Source organism: Pholcus phalangioides, unplaced genomic scaffold (assembly GCF_987345545.1).
Source record: "Pholcus phalangioides strain wild (caught in Gottingen) unplaced genomic scaffold, Ppha-v1.0 ptg000015l_1, whole genome shotgun sequence".
NCBI classification, from domain to species: domain Eukaryota; kingdom Metazoa; phylum Arthropoda; class Arachnida; order Araneae; family Pholcidae; genus Pholcus; species Pholcus phalangioides.
This window is the reverse complement of record NW_028301608.1, coordinates 66542314-66557710: the sequence shown is the minus strand read 5'-3', so window position 1 is coordinate 66557710 and position 15397 is coordinate 66542314. Positions and strand designations below refer to the sequence as shown.

The window sequence follows — 15397 nt, the reverse complement described above, 5'->3', positions numbered from 1 at the left end:
TAAAAAAAAATTTATAAATCAGCATGGAAATTTTTATTGCATAGGTGCACTTTAATGGCGTTTTAAAACCTTAATTGTCAAGGGTGATAATTACATGTATTGCAGTAAGAAAATTCTTGACAGACTCGCATCGCGAGGTCCTGGGTTCGAACCCCACAGTCCCCGTAGTGGTTGACGGCTAAAGTTGGTTTTCTGTGGTTCCCAACTTCGAGGTGCAAATGCAAGCTGATCTCCCCATTAAAGTCTCGCTGCAGAGAGCAGCAGGCCTACAATGGTAAAATCTTCAAACATTACACTTCACTCATAGTTCAAAAAATGTGATAGATGGTAGCACTATAACAAGCGTTACACAGATACAAGCTTCAAGTTAGGCTCACAACATGGACACACACATTCCGACATGCACCAATTTGTTAGAAGTTCCGCAAAGAAATATGGACGAGGTACATGTGTGATTTAGTAGTAGTAAGGAAATTCTAACGATTCAAGTTAAAGTGAATCACTGCTTGCTTGAAACCCACTGATTCTCACATGGTAATCAAGACTATAGTTTTATAGATTATGATCCTGACATATTTTTAAAAGTGTGTAGGGATCATAGAGCTTTCACACATTTCAGTCACACTGTAATGATATAGTGTGACTATAGTCCTATCTAAACACTGGTGAGTGTGTCTGCGTAAATGGAGTTCCCTTAATATTAAACCTGTTTGACAACTTTTTTTTTCCTCACTGGAAAAAGAGGGTATAATTTTTGAACCCTTGCTTTTGGGGGATTTATAAAAATGATTATTCCTCTCAAACTTTACTTTTGTGGTAAGGGGAGCAATATTTGTGAATTGGTCGTTTCACTAACATTGGTTGATTTTGTGACTGGAATAGTATAATAAAAAATAAAAATAAACTTTCTACACTGATCAGTACTTTTAAAACTGCAAATAACTTTCAGAATATAAGTACCTTTCACAGAAAATGAAATTAATGAGTTTAAAATAAAATTTAAAAAATAATGAAGCTTTTTCCTCATAAACACTTCATTTTTGCGTTATACTGGAAAGTCCTGAAAGTAATCTCCATGATAATATTTTTGATGACACAGATGGCCTTAGTTAAGAGCATCTATTCCTTTGTGAAAAGTGCTCTTCTGAGTAAGCACGCATGCCTTTGAATTTTTCAAGATGAACGTGGAGCATGTTATTTGCTACTTGGAGAGAGACATCTGGCATTAAATTTTTTAGATTTTTTTTGTTCTTCCACAAGCAAGGTTTCTGGTAGTACAGGTAATGTTACCTGAGAAGTGGTTAAAGCATGTATAAAAAGATATCCCAGGTTTATTTTTTCAATCTTTGACTATTTTTGGGAAGTTCTTTATTCCACATTTTTTACTCTAATCTGATAAATAATTGTTTTTTGGTGGTTCATTGCCTTTTTTGGTTTAAAGGGGAGTTGCATGCTCCCTTTTAATTTTAAAGAAACATGGCCACCCTTTGATAGCCATGATTCAAAAGAACAAGAACTGGTAATAGTGAGGAAAAATTTTAATTTATCACAATATTTCCATGATATTTCATTAGAACTCGCATAGTCCTGGTTTTCAGGTATTTGATCTACAAAATAACAAACATTTGCTCTCCTGAGTGTAAAATATAAAATTGCTTTTTTTTGCTGTTTTTAGTCGCATGTAAATGGGAAATTAAGTTGACTACTGAAGAATAAAAATTGTGTTGCACAGTGTAATCTGAATAATAAATAATTTAAAATAATCAGGATGCACTTGTGCTAAATTAGAGTTGTGCTGACGTGCCAACAACCATAAAAAAGAAGCCAATATATCCTGGAAAGGTCAGGATGACAAAGGGGGGGGGGAAGAATTATAAAATATGATTTTTTCTTAAGAAATTTAACTGCCACCAAATTTTTTTCCTTAGCTTTGTGCAGAGCTTGACAAATCAATTGTATCCTTTACCCCAAAGCAGAATGTTTTGTGTTCTGTAGCAAGTCGCCATTGACAATTGATTCTCATTGCGGGGACCTGAGTTCGAACCTTACCATCACCACAGTGATGATCAGCTGAAGTTGGTTTTTGGTGGTTCCCAACTTTGAGGTGCAAATTTTGAGAGCCAATCTCCCCGTTGCAAAGTCTTGCCACAGAGAGCAACAGGCCTACAATGGTACAAATATTCAATCATTACATTTCACTCCTAAAATATAGATGGCAGATCTGAAAAATTAGACACAACACTATGTATGCACCCAGACTGTTTGATACACACACTCACACTTTCGGTACAACACAATCGATAGAAATTGCTGTGGCAATAGACTGGAGTTGTGCTCAGTTTGAAAGAAAGTGAATCCTCAGCTGATTGAAAATGTTCAGTAAAAATTACAGCTATACCTTTTCTATGCAGAAGTCTTTTTCCCATAATTTCTTAAAATTCTTCTTGAGATAGTTCTGCGACTTGTGTCACAGTTTTTGGTATATTTTGGGGTCCTTTTTACAATATACAATTGTCTGCAACTAAATAAAATTTCATGTTGTATTCATTTCACTGCACCATGCTGAATTTTTTTGAAAATATAATCAGTAGGTATGATCAGCCAGCTTCACAGGGAACGGTGATGAGATCCCAGTCGTCTGGAGCCATTAGCGCGACGCCACAGGATCCATCAGGCTATCCTCCTCCTCATCGATATCCCAGTCCATCGATGCCTGCTCGGGAGAACATGACAGCGCAGCAAATGGGCTCTTACCAAGCCCGCTCACAGATGCCACAGACTCCGTTTCAAGGTCCCAATAGTCAACCCTCAAACCAGTCATATCCGCAGTCTCAGCAGGATTCTTACAGAAGTTCTACGGACTATCCAGTAAGTCTGTTGAAAATTTTAAGTGTAGTGCATGCTTCTTGTAGCATGAGTAAGGTAGTTTCATGGTTTTCACTGCATGGTCAATGTGTTTAGCAAGAAATTGTTGTATCCACATAAAGCATGATATTTTCATATAAATTGTTCCAAATCACAGCATGTTTAACTTTTTATTTCTTAGCATTAATATTAAATATATTAGGCTGGGGTTGAAAAAGAATTTCTTCATATGCTGACATAAATGTGATACTGAATATGCAAGCAGTAAGAAAGAAAGTATAAAATTTACTTTTATTTGCTGCCGCATAATTTGCTAATCTAAATTGAAATAGTAATATTGAAAATCTAATGTTTCACGCTGATATAATCTAATATCTGCATGTAAATAGTAGTGATTCAGTCCTCTGGTCATAATGTTGGGTTCTTTGGCTTCCACCAATATGCCTTTTGTTTTTGAATCTCTATAAACAGGCAACTAGGCCACCCCCCGAAATTTTTTCGGGCTCGTGATTGCTAGGAAAATTTTGTATTTTACCTAGTAAAAGTGTACTGTGGAGGCTTGAATTACAGTTAACGTCTGATTAAATAGGTGCAGCTTATAACAAGAATTACGCTACCACAAACCATTGAGTCATTTGCAAGTGATTGCCAAATAGCTAATGTTAAAGATACAAAAAATATATAGTTATAGGGAGTTGAAAATTTTAAAATACACAAATACAACACCACAACAGGCAAAACACCCAACAAGGTGGCTGATAAAAAGATGCCCATAAAAATATGGATGTCATAAATTTCAAAAATACAGCAACCCAATTAAAAATGCAATTAACACAAATTATAAACAATATATACACATGATAAAATATTATACAATGCCCATAAAGAATACTTATGGTTGTCTTATTCTAAGAATGGATAGCTTCTCGATTTACCCCAACATGTTTATCGTATTTCTTTTTAAACGTGTCAATTGTGTTACAATTTACCACCTCCAGGGGTAAGCTATTCCATTTATTAACAATCCTATTAGAGAAAAATTCCCTGCGACACCATAACCTTGCATTATCCCTCACCAATCGATACTGGTGTCCCCTTGTAAAAGCAGTTTATTGGCGGTGTACTAAAAGTTCATGGTCCATCCTATCCATCCCATTGAAAATTTTGAACACTTCGATCATATCTCCTCGACACCTGCATTCATCCAATGTAAACATATTCAAAAAATGAAGTCTCTCTTCATAACTCAAGCCCTGTGTGCCAATAAGGGCATGCGTAGCTCTTCTCTGCACCCCTTCAACCAAGTCTATGTCCCTCTGTAGGTATGGTCTCCAAAACCTTACAGCATACTCCAGTCCAGGACGAACTAAGCCTCGAAAAAGCGGAAGAATGACTTTAGGAGAATGCGAAGAGACTTTTTGAAAATGAGACCAAGCATTCTATTCGCTTTTTTGACCACCGCTGAACAATGTTCAGAAAACCTAAGTAGCTCGTCAATGAGAATTCCCAAATCTGTGACCCTAGTTGCATCCGGTATAGTGACACCATTCAACTCGTAAGAGAACCGTGGGTTGTTCGAACCAAAATGAGCGACCATGCACTTATCAACGCTAAACGTCATGCTCCATTCAATTGCCCATGCTGCAATCCTGTTTAAGTTGGTCTGGAGCAACTCCCTATCGCTTTCATTCTCGATTACCCCCATTAGCTTCACATCATCTGCGAATTTGTTAGTAATCCCATCGATACCCTGATCGAGTTTATCGATAAAAAGTGAAAAAATTATGGGGCCAAGGACATTTCCCTGAGGAACTCCATTTTTGACCTCTGTCCAACCAGAGAATTCCCCGTTCACCATAACTCGTTGTGACCTATCTCTTAACCACAATTCTATCCAATTCAGCAAGTTGCCCCCAATTCCAATCTCGTGTAAACGCTTCAAGAGTTTGCCATGTTGGACCCGATTGAATTCACTACAATGTCTCAAAATGCAAATTTTGCTTTCTTTTTCCTTCAAGAATTATAGATGCTTACGCTTGTCACGCACATGATACTCAAACATTACTCTTAGGTACTTTTAAGAGAGACTTTCAGATTACAAAAACTTTCAGATTAGAGGAAGACTGAAACTTACGAGGTCTATACTGCCATAAAATAATATGTATGGGATGCATGTAACAGGGCGTATGTTATTTTACTGGCGAACCGTTGATACTAGAGGCATACTTCCAGTTAGGAAAAGTATCCAAATAATGTGTACTACTCAGATATGCATTCATGTTGCAAGGGGCTGTGTAGTTATTAAAATAAAAATCTTAATTTTTTATATGTACACTCGTTCACTGTTCAGAGTACTTGGAAATTTTTCCACGAAAATTCATTAGCCACGCATTCAGAAATAATAATTCACTCTCCATTATTTGCACAAGGTATAGACAAGTGTATATCTGTGGAGAATCGAAAGTTGTCCCCAATTGTCTGTATTTTTTCTAAATGTTAGATCTATGATCTGTTAACTGAGGCCAGACTGTCTATTGCAAAGTCTGTTCAGTTTACATATGCTGTAAAGAAGGAAAATATTAAAGAATCAGTGCTTCTTTAGAATGCAGAGTAAGTGTGCATTCAGCACACTCACTCGGATTGCAATGTGACTGTGGTTAAATTTCCCCCACTTAGGCCTGCAGAATTTCCAAAAAGTCATCTCTGCATTATATTGCAAAGTAAGTTTTGCAATATAATGCAGAGATAAATTCTAAGTCGATTCACCAATTAAATAATCAGTGAATCAGTTTATTGAAACCTATATAAAATGGAACATTAAAAGACTGAATTTATTTTATATTCCAGACAGCTTTCTGTTTCAAAAAAGCACATGCACTCACATAAATATATGCAGTGCTATTTAGATTGTTTTTGTGAAACTTATTTTTTTTATTTTTTTTTTTTTTGAGAATATCACTCTAACTACTATTCTTTTGGTTTAAACAGGTTTTTTTTAATATAATTACTGACTAAATAAATAAATATATATATACTTTCCGTTTCTGCATTAGACAGCTTCCATCTTAAAGGGATATGATTGACAGGTCTGTCTTAATGCATGGGACGACCCGGGGGCCCCAATTATAAAAACTGCTTGAAATTTTCTAGAATTCGCCAAGTAGGACCTCAGAAAAATCCCGTGGCCCGGGGACCCATGATGCTCTTAAGATGACCCTGATGATTGAAAAAGCATTAATCATCCACTAGACTATTTTTCTATCCCGTACAAGATAGTCTTTCTTAGACATGTTTCACCGTACTTCGTACACTCAACATGAATGTGAATACGATGGGGCAAAATGCAACTTCTTTTCTGTTTTGCTATGATTGTATGGTAATAGTTTCTGCTTCAATGAAGGGCATTAACCCTCACAATCATCCATTTGTAGATTACAGTACTCTCTTTCTTGAGCCTATTGCCGGAAAAAAAGGAATTTTTTGTGTGTATATATATATATGTGTGTTGATTATAAAAATTTTTAGTCAATAAATACATGTTACCTTATGTTATTTCACAGCCCCAGATGTCAAGGCTGCAGTCGACTTTGATTCAAAGACTTCAACCTAAGAACCAAGTATGTCCACAGAAGAATTTAGTCAACAAACACTAATAACGCTTTACTCTGGCTACTAACAATAATCTAATGCAATTAAGTATTTATGTATGCAATAGAAGGCTTCGACAAACATGCAAATGTAATATTATCGTGCTATGAAGGCAACAAGATTTAATTAATAAGTGGATAATCTCTGCCTTATCGATACTGAAGTGATAGAGAGGTCTTGTCATTTTATTCTCAGGCAAGGCAAAACTAGAATTTGCAGAAACTAGAATTCTTCAGGCAAGGAAAAGAACCATGTTTTTCTTTTTTACTGGAATCTGTACATTTCGGCTGATGTACTGTCTGGCACTTATTCCAGCCTTAACATGAAAATGTGTTTTGGCTTCCATATTTTTAGGGTCTTTTACGCAAAAGTACCTATTTTTTGTATAACAAATCCTCCATTCCATTGTTTCTTGTATGAATGTTTATATCATGCATGCAAAATCTTTGCACTAATGACTTAGATAAATTCTTTATTAAAGTTCATTAAGGATCTGAAGAAGCTGCAAAACATTCAAATGTTCTTTCTTGTATTAAGTATTGCATGAAATGCATGATTTTTTTCATCAACTGGCCTTCTTTTGTTTATTTATCAAGTTCTAAATTCATATGCATGCATGTGTAACAAATCACTGCATACGTGCACACACACCATGTTCTGTCACAAATCATGTATGAAAAGAATGGTTTTGTTTTTCAAACCTACAAGCTGTATTTTTGTTGTCTTGGAAGTTGAAAATATGTTTTTTGTTGAAAAATATGTGCAAATTAAAGTGTTGTGTGTATTTTCTCTCCCCAACAGAATTATCCTCCAAACCAGCAAGGTATATACAACCAATCCATGGTCCCTCCCAATAAAGTGGCTCCACAAAGCAATATGCCTGGAAACATGTACCAACGTGAGATTTATTCAATGGGGCCCAAGAGACATGGAGAATATTCCAAGCCCCCCCATGGACCACCTTCGCAGGATCAGTACCACATGGGTTCTTACCCACAGCAACAATCTCAGGGACCATATGGTAATGCAAGATTTCTTTGTGTTCATTTTCATGTATTTCCACCTAAGTTTTATTGAAAGCTTCATTTAATAAAGTCAAAATCTGACTCATTAAGTGCACACAGATGTTTGATAGCTATTCAAATCTTGGATCATTACCTACTAGTGAGCATTTCAAACCTCTTGCAGAGCTGCCAGCTTTCTAGATTTAGCCTGGCAATGCTGAATTTCATGACATTCACAGGGCTTCAGAATTATGAATTAATATTGCCGGGTTTCAATTATTGCCATCAATGTAAAAAAAAATAAAAACTTAAAAATGAAGAAAAGAAAATATATTTAGTTTGTCCAAAGCTTACTAAATTTATGAACGTGAACAAACATGGTGGTCTGTTCATGTGGACCGTATTTCATAGCAGCAATTATAGAAAATCCGGATATTGTCAGTCATAGGTAAAATTCCCAATTTATTGCTGAAAATTGCCAATGGGCAAAAAGTCAAGGGCCTCTATAAAGATCTATCATTGAGATTAACTTCACACACAAAAAAATTAACGGAATGAAAATGTTCAATACCAAATTTATGGAAGCATCATTGTGTGAAAAAAGTTTGCATTTCTTTAGAATATTCTGACACCAAATGATTTTGAAAAATAGGACCAGCTATGTTTTGTAAAATATGGGTAACATGGTTGCCTATGGTAACTCATGTATTACCTCTTATTTTGTTTTTTATCATGTGATAAAGAATTTTAAATGTTCAAAAGTATGTTTGCCGAATTTTCATAAGAATGTTACAGGATTTTAGTTGGCAGGTCTGCTCCTGTGTGATCAAAGTCTTTGTTTTTGCATTTTTTGTGGTTTGGATTTCATGAATAATAATAGAGAAAATCTGTCTTTAGATCGAAGTCAGTATCCTTATCGTCCAACTCATGGCGTTCCATCACCCACAGGGCCTCAGTCTGGTAAGATTGATTTCTTTTTATATGGAATGAAAGTTAGTTTTCAGGTTTACTTTTCACATTCTTGATTAACATTATATTTGCTAATCAGTGAAAGGATCAATTATAAAGATAATGTCCAACAATATTCACTAAAAATATGAAAATTGAACACTCCAGACAGCTGTTACAAGGCTAATATAATTCTCTTCTTCAGTGGAAATAGCCTATTATAATGCAGGCCACTCCCTTAAATAAAAACATGTGACCAGGTTGAAAGATGAGCTTGATAGTGATGATAGTAGAGGAATAGAAAAAAATCTTGAAACAGATATCTGGTGTTTCATTTTTGTTTTTTGAGTGAATTATCATTGAACTTCAGCTTTCTACAATATACTCAAAGAGTATTTCCATTATAAAGGATCTTTTTTTTTCTGTCCCACCATGTAAAAAAAATACGTTGAACCTAAAATTAAAATATATATATATATAGTTAACATCCTGTATAATGATACCCTAAAAATAATAATCTCCTTTATCATGATGTCACTTTCATTTAGCAACATTGTCAATTACTGAAATATTTTTGAAATAAAAAACTTGATTTGTCATATAATTGGATGTAGCAGCCATCAACATTTGTGCGATAGTGTATGTAATGATGTTTAATGAATGTTTTTAAAAATTACTAATGTCTTAATTTTTACTAGGTTGGTCTAGAGATGGTCGTCCTTATAGTGCAGGCCCTAATCAGTATCACCGTGATGGATGGGACATGTCAAGGCACGGAGACGGTCAGACTCCTGGAAGTGGTGGATGGCCTCGTTACAGTGGGCCACAACAAGATCCATATTCACAGCACATGGGGCCTGGAGGTATGGGACCTAAAATAGGCCTCAACCGGGGATATATGTCACCAAATAAAATGCCTGTAAGTTTTGTTCTTCTTTTCTGTCTTTTAATTTTTTTAAAGGATCGGGTGAAAAATGTGTTGGTGGAAATAAAGAAAAAAGCTCAAAGTTTATGCTGTTGTTTTTTGATACATTTATTTTTAAAGAATGTGCACTTCTAGCTTCTAGAGAAATTGCCTATCAAACTGCAGGATTATCTTCGGTTTTTGATAAAAAATATAATTGTGCCTTGTATGACATTAATGTCACACAAGAGAGACCTGATTTTAGTGCATTGGCATCACTGCTTTGACTCAATTACATCATAAATCCGAGTTGCTGGTGACCTGGAAAGTCAAGGGAAGGCAAGGAAAATGTAAAATATTTTATATAAACATCAAGGAGAAATTTTGCAAAGAGGAAAAAAAAAACCTCTAAATTTGAAAGAAATATAATCCAAAATCTTAACCTTCCTTCTGGAGTTTTAGTTAGGGAAATTTTTGTTTTGGTCAGAGAAATGATCAAGTGGATTTCGCTGGGAACCCAGCAAATCTGATGTGCTTAATGCATTCCTAACCTTATGAACATTTCTAATAATGAAGCTGGCTTTTACATTCCCAGTGCAATACTGATTTTGGCAAGATTTGACAAAGAAAAGGGTAAAATCACAGTACAATATGTAAACTTGATTTAACTGGTTGAATCTCTATATTTCTCTTTTCAAATGCAAAGGCCACATAAGGCAAAATGTCTAGTGGCTGAAAAAAAGATGCCCATGAAAAATATTGATGTCAAATGAAACTAAAATCCTAAGGGACCCAGCTAATCCTGGGAAGCCGCAAACAATGACTAGACAAGGGAACACACCGGGTCAAAAAGTTTGAGAACCACTGCTCTTAGGAAAAATTCTGCCCCCCAGGAAGTGTGGCTTTAAACCAGTGGTTCCTAATGTTGGTGGGGGGGAGGGGTACTTTTTTTTTTTTGGAGATGTTTCAGGGCAATCCATTGGATGAGAAAAAACAACTAATTAACTTAATATTTCTCATCATATGCTGTATATTATTCAGCAAATGGGTTTGTGAACATCTGGCCTTCGTTTTTATTGGCATAAAGTATCCGTAAAATTATTTTCAGGGTCTGTTCCTATTTTATTTTTGCCTATTTAATTTAATGTGTACTTTCATACTCATCATTGTGGTAAAAATTACACATTCATGTGTTACATAAAATTTTTATCTTTTTGTTCTTACAGCCTCATCCAGGTGTGGGGCCGCCATCTCAATACGGGCCATCTTCAGCTAGAAAAGAAATTGTTTTTCCTCCAGATAGTGTCGAAGCTGTGTCGCCAGTGATGTCGAAACGAAGGAGACTGGTAGCTAAAGATCTATCTCCCATCGATCCATGGAGGATAATGATGGCCTTGAAATCTGGATTACTGTGTGAAAGCACCTGGGCGCTCGATGTGCTTTCAATTCTTATTTGTGATGACTCAACGGTGTTGTACTTTGGCCTCAGTCATATGCCGGGTCTACTGGAAGTGCTGATGGATCATTACAGATGTTGCCTCAATATGATATTCGATCTTCTTGGAGACTTGGAGGTGGGATTTATTGCTGGGGAAAACATTTGCGGAAGGAAAATAGTACATAAGACAGACCAGAAATGGTACGAGCTCGACAGGGACAATTATACTGCAGAAGAGACTGATTACTTCTCTAAGGATGTTCTCCAAGGTGACAGCATTCCAGTGCTGAAATCTGTGAATTATACCCAAAGGACACGGTGTCGAAAGTATGTGAGGAGTTACGAAGAGCAAGCTCTGTTTCTTCTCGACCCTGCCAAGAAATGGGATATTTTCGAAGGTTTCATTAGTGGTAGCAGTCATTGGCAGCATGGTGGAGGAGAATCAACTTCTTACATCCAGACTCATTTCGAAAATGAAGACAGGAATGTGCGGTTTGTTCGCATCATGGAAGAGACAGAAAAACAACATTCATCTGATAAAACAGAGGACAGACTTTCGGTCGTGGATGATAACGAAACAACTGGCAACCACGTTTCTGCAGAAGATGGCCACAGCTGTAAGAAGGAGTGTGGTGGCTCAGACACGGAAGAAGATGAAGGCTTGTCGTGTGGTGCACCTAGTCCAAGAAATGAGGCGACCAAAGAAGTAGAAAGCAAAGACGAAGTGGCAACAGCAAACCAGGAAGTTGATGAAAATGGTGCATGTGATAATGCAAAACAAGACAGTCCTGAACAAGAGGGTGAGGAGGTCAAAGTCGAAAGTGCAGAAGAGAGTGGCAGTTGTCCATCGCCTGAAGAGAAAAAATCGGATGACCAATTAGAATTAAAGGATTTGATTGAAGAAACCGAAGTCTTTCCAAAAGTACGACCTTCCCCTTGCGTTCGGAAACGGAAAAGTTTGGAAGAAATGGAAGATGAATCCTATAACAGAGATGAGCCTTCCTTGTGCACGACGACGGATGCACAAGATTCACTGATCAGAAGATGCATCTGCATTTCTACTCTACTCAGAAACCTTTCATTCGTACCTGGCAATGATACAGAAATGTCGAAACATCCTGGATTTCTTATGGTGATGGGAAGACTTTTACTCCTAAACCATGTGCATTCGCCGAGGAAACCTCCTCAGAGACATTATGATCGTGAGGAAGACAGTGACAGCACATCTGTTGCGGATTCGTGCAGTAGTTTGAATTGTGATCAAGAATGGTGGTGGGACATGCTTCACTTGCTTCGAGAAAATACACTAGTCACCTTAGCAAACATTGCCGGTCAGCTTGACTTAGCCCCATTCCCAGAAGAAATAAGCTTTCCTCTTCTAGATGGTTTGATGCACTGGGTAACTTGTCCTTCGTCGTATGCCCAAGATCCACTCCCCACCCAGCCATCGCAGTCCGTCCTTTCCCCTCAGCGGTTATCGTTGGAAGCTCTGTGCAAGCTTTCTGTGCTTGAGAGCAACGTAGATCTCATGATGGCGACGCCACCGTGGCAGCGAATCAACAGGTTCTTCTCTCTGCTGGCCAAGTGGCTCAGCCGTAACGAAGATCAGGTTCTACGCGAATTCTCCGTTGTTCTCCTGTCAAATCTTTCCCAGGCAGACAGCAGCATGGCTCGGGCTATTGCTCTACAAGGCACTTGCATACCGTTACTCATTACGTTTGTTGAGCAGGCTGAACAAAGTGCATTACAGGTTGCAAATTCCCAGGGAATAAACGCTCTTCGCGAGAATCCCGAACTCATGGGTACCACGCTCGACATGGTGAGGCGAGCAGCGGGCACTCTACGGTGTCTGGCTAGAGTGCCTAGCAACAGGACATTATTTCTCCAGCATCAGCAGAGGCTCTTAGCTTTAGTTATGTCACAAATACTCGATCAAGGAGTCGCATCGATCATAGCAGATGTTCTATATGAATGCTCACAGGATATAGTAGATGATACGTTATGCTCCATCGCAGCCATCGGAGAGAAGTCAACGTTATCCACCCCATCTCCATCTGTAGTAACGTCATCGTAATACGAGGTAGCTAATCTAGAAAAAAAATCCAGGAGTGCAAGGAAAAAAAAATCAGTCTTGTTCATACATAGAAAGCCATTTGCTATGACTGAGCGAACGACATACTTCACGTGTGTGCACACACTTCTGCAATAGAGCAACATAGATGCCTTTTTCTCGCTGCACCTTGCCAGCTCTTACATTGTTGTTGTGTGTGTATGTGTGTGTGCATGCTTGGAAGAAAATTCAAGTGGGATGATGCGAACAAAAAAAAAAGAGCGATCGGGTTAACGTGCAGTTGTATTTATTAATCGATCAGGATTATCGAAATATTTGTGTTTTCTAAAGTATACATATTGTCATTTGAAAGAAAAGAGAAAAAAAATGTGTTAGTTTATATATATATTAAAATAAATAAATATATATAGAGGGCGATACATTCATCACCAAACTTCTCGAACACACAAAAGCTGGTGCTGACTTTCAAAAACTGAACATAATACGTACTGCATAATTGATTCAGCCTTTGCCTTGATATTTGCATGAATCTGCAGGAAGTTTTTTTTTCCTTTCGTCTTTTGTTTTACTTTGGCTGGGTGTATATGCTCGTGCAAAGTTACCGACCGACCGGGGACGACACCAGCAAAAAAAAACTCTTGGAGCAAGCTCTACACAGAGAACTCGTAAAAAAAGGAAAAATCTGAATATAACTTTTGTAGATATTGTCACTGTAATTTTACCCCGTCATTTACCTTATGGGTACATCACATCTTTTGTTATATGTAATTATATATATGTGTGTGTATGTATATTTACATATATACATATATATATATATATATAGATGAGGGAAAGAAAAAATGGCGAAGCTTAGGAAAAGCCACTTTGTTGTTGGTGTTTAAAAGGGAAAAGCGGAGGAAGAAGAAAGAAATTGATGCACATAAAACTGACGAATTGTAAAAAAAAATTATATATATATATAGTGACCGATTTTACGACTGTTTAATGAGTAATTATTATTATAAGCAACCCAATGGCTGTTCTTTCATTTTCTTTTTTATATATATGTATAATTTATGAGAAACCACATACAAAAAAAATCTTTTTTCAAAAATAATTTGATTGCAACTGAGAATTATCTATATATGTATATATATGTGCGTACATATATATATACATATATGTCGAAATAAATCGGAGAATAAAGAAAGAGACTTATTATAGTGGCCATTGGCAGTTCTTTAGGTTGTTTTTCAATTGATCTGATTATGTGTGTGTGGGTTCCAGTCGAACATTTCATGTTAGCTCTTTCATATTGGTATTTACGAGTGCAAGAGCTTTATACTGTGTATATGTCTGATCATCGCTGAATAAATGTACAGGAAAACTAATTTCAAAGACTTTTTATTTCTCTCGTTTTTTTTATTTTCATGTATCTGTGTTGCATCATGCTATACCATGTCATAGCTGTCAAGTTTTCCGAATTTTTACTCCATCTCCTTGACTCCAGAAAAATTCCTTATATCTCCAGATTTTCGACCGACCATGGTTGTAAAAAATTTTTCCTGAAGTGTTTTCTAAAAACAAATGTTACTTCCCCTTTTCTCTAAACCTTGAAATGACATCACAAGTAAAATGCAAATTGTTGCCATTTTAGCAAAAAAAGATTCTGCAGCAAAAACTCGATACACACTTGTTCTCATGCATTCTCAGTCTCTAAACTTTCCTATTCTGAAAACTTAGGCACCATGAAAAAGTGGTTCCCTATTGTCCATAACCGATAAACAGGTAAAAATAAAATTTTACCAGCAAAAATATGACTTTTAGAAAATATTGAAAATAATTTTGAATGCAGTATTTTATACATTATAGAAAACACATCATTGATAGAACTCTGCTGCGTTTTATTTTTTCGATTGAAATTGATCATATGCAGTGCATAAAAAAACTGGTATGATATTAATAAATATATTTTAAGCAATAATATTATTTATATAAAATTCTGAGGCAAACTCAATAATTTAACAGTTGATGTTTGCTTGCTGTAAAATAACATAGATAAAAATTGCAAAGATGGGTTGGAGCCCTCCTTGGCTTTTTGTAATTGATTCGACTGAGGGCACATCAACTGTTAAAATTCTAAGGCAAACTTAATTATTAAATTTATATTATTGCTTAAAAAATATCTATTAATATACCATACTGTTTTTTTATGCTGTATCATCGATCAAAAACTGGTCACCAATGGCAACCGAAGTATTATAAGGGTGTTTTTATTTGATAGGTGACAGCAGGTGCTATAGTTAAATGTTTTTTTTGAACATTTAATATAATACTGTACTGTATAGGTATTTTCAATATTTTTCAGAAGGCATATTTTTACCTGTTTATTGGTTATGAACCAGTCATTTAGAAAGGCATAATTTTTCCATGTTGAATAAGTTTAAAAAATATGAAATGTTAGGAGTCTGAGAATGTGCTATGCTTCCATGCAGTGCCGTAACTAGGCCAGTGCAACTGCACAGGGCCCACTTGGA

The 15397-nt window shown here is 36.3% G+C and overlaps 1 protein-coding gene across 5 annotated transcripts in view; it reads left to right on the top strand.

The window, feature by feature from the left end:
* Positions 1-14251, top strand: part of LOC149076555 (trithorax group protein osa-like) — a 121880-nt gene extending 107629 nt beyond the window's left edge. For 3 of the 5 annotated variants that reach the window (XM_089244137.1, XM_089244133.1, XM_089244136.1), the window contains 6 exons: positions 2589-2868; positions 6426-6482; positions 7315-7534; positions 8415-8477; positions 9164-9384; positions 10596-14251. In XM_089244137.1, the coding sequence (XP_089100263.1) occupies positions 2589-2868; positions 6426-6482; positions 7315-7534; positions 8415-8477; positions 9164-9384; positions 10596-12881 (3127 nt within the window). In that variant the 3' untranslated portion in view covers positions 12882-14251. The remainder of the gene's footprint in view (positions 1-2588; positions 2869-6425; positions 6483-7314; positions 7535-8414; positions 8478-9163; positions 9385-10595) is intronic. The other 2 variants (XM_089244134.1, XM_089244135.1) reach the window with 2 other exon arrangements.
* Positions 14252-15397: the final 1146 nt, after the last annotated feature.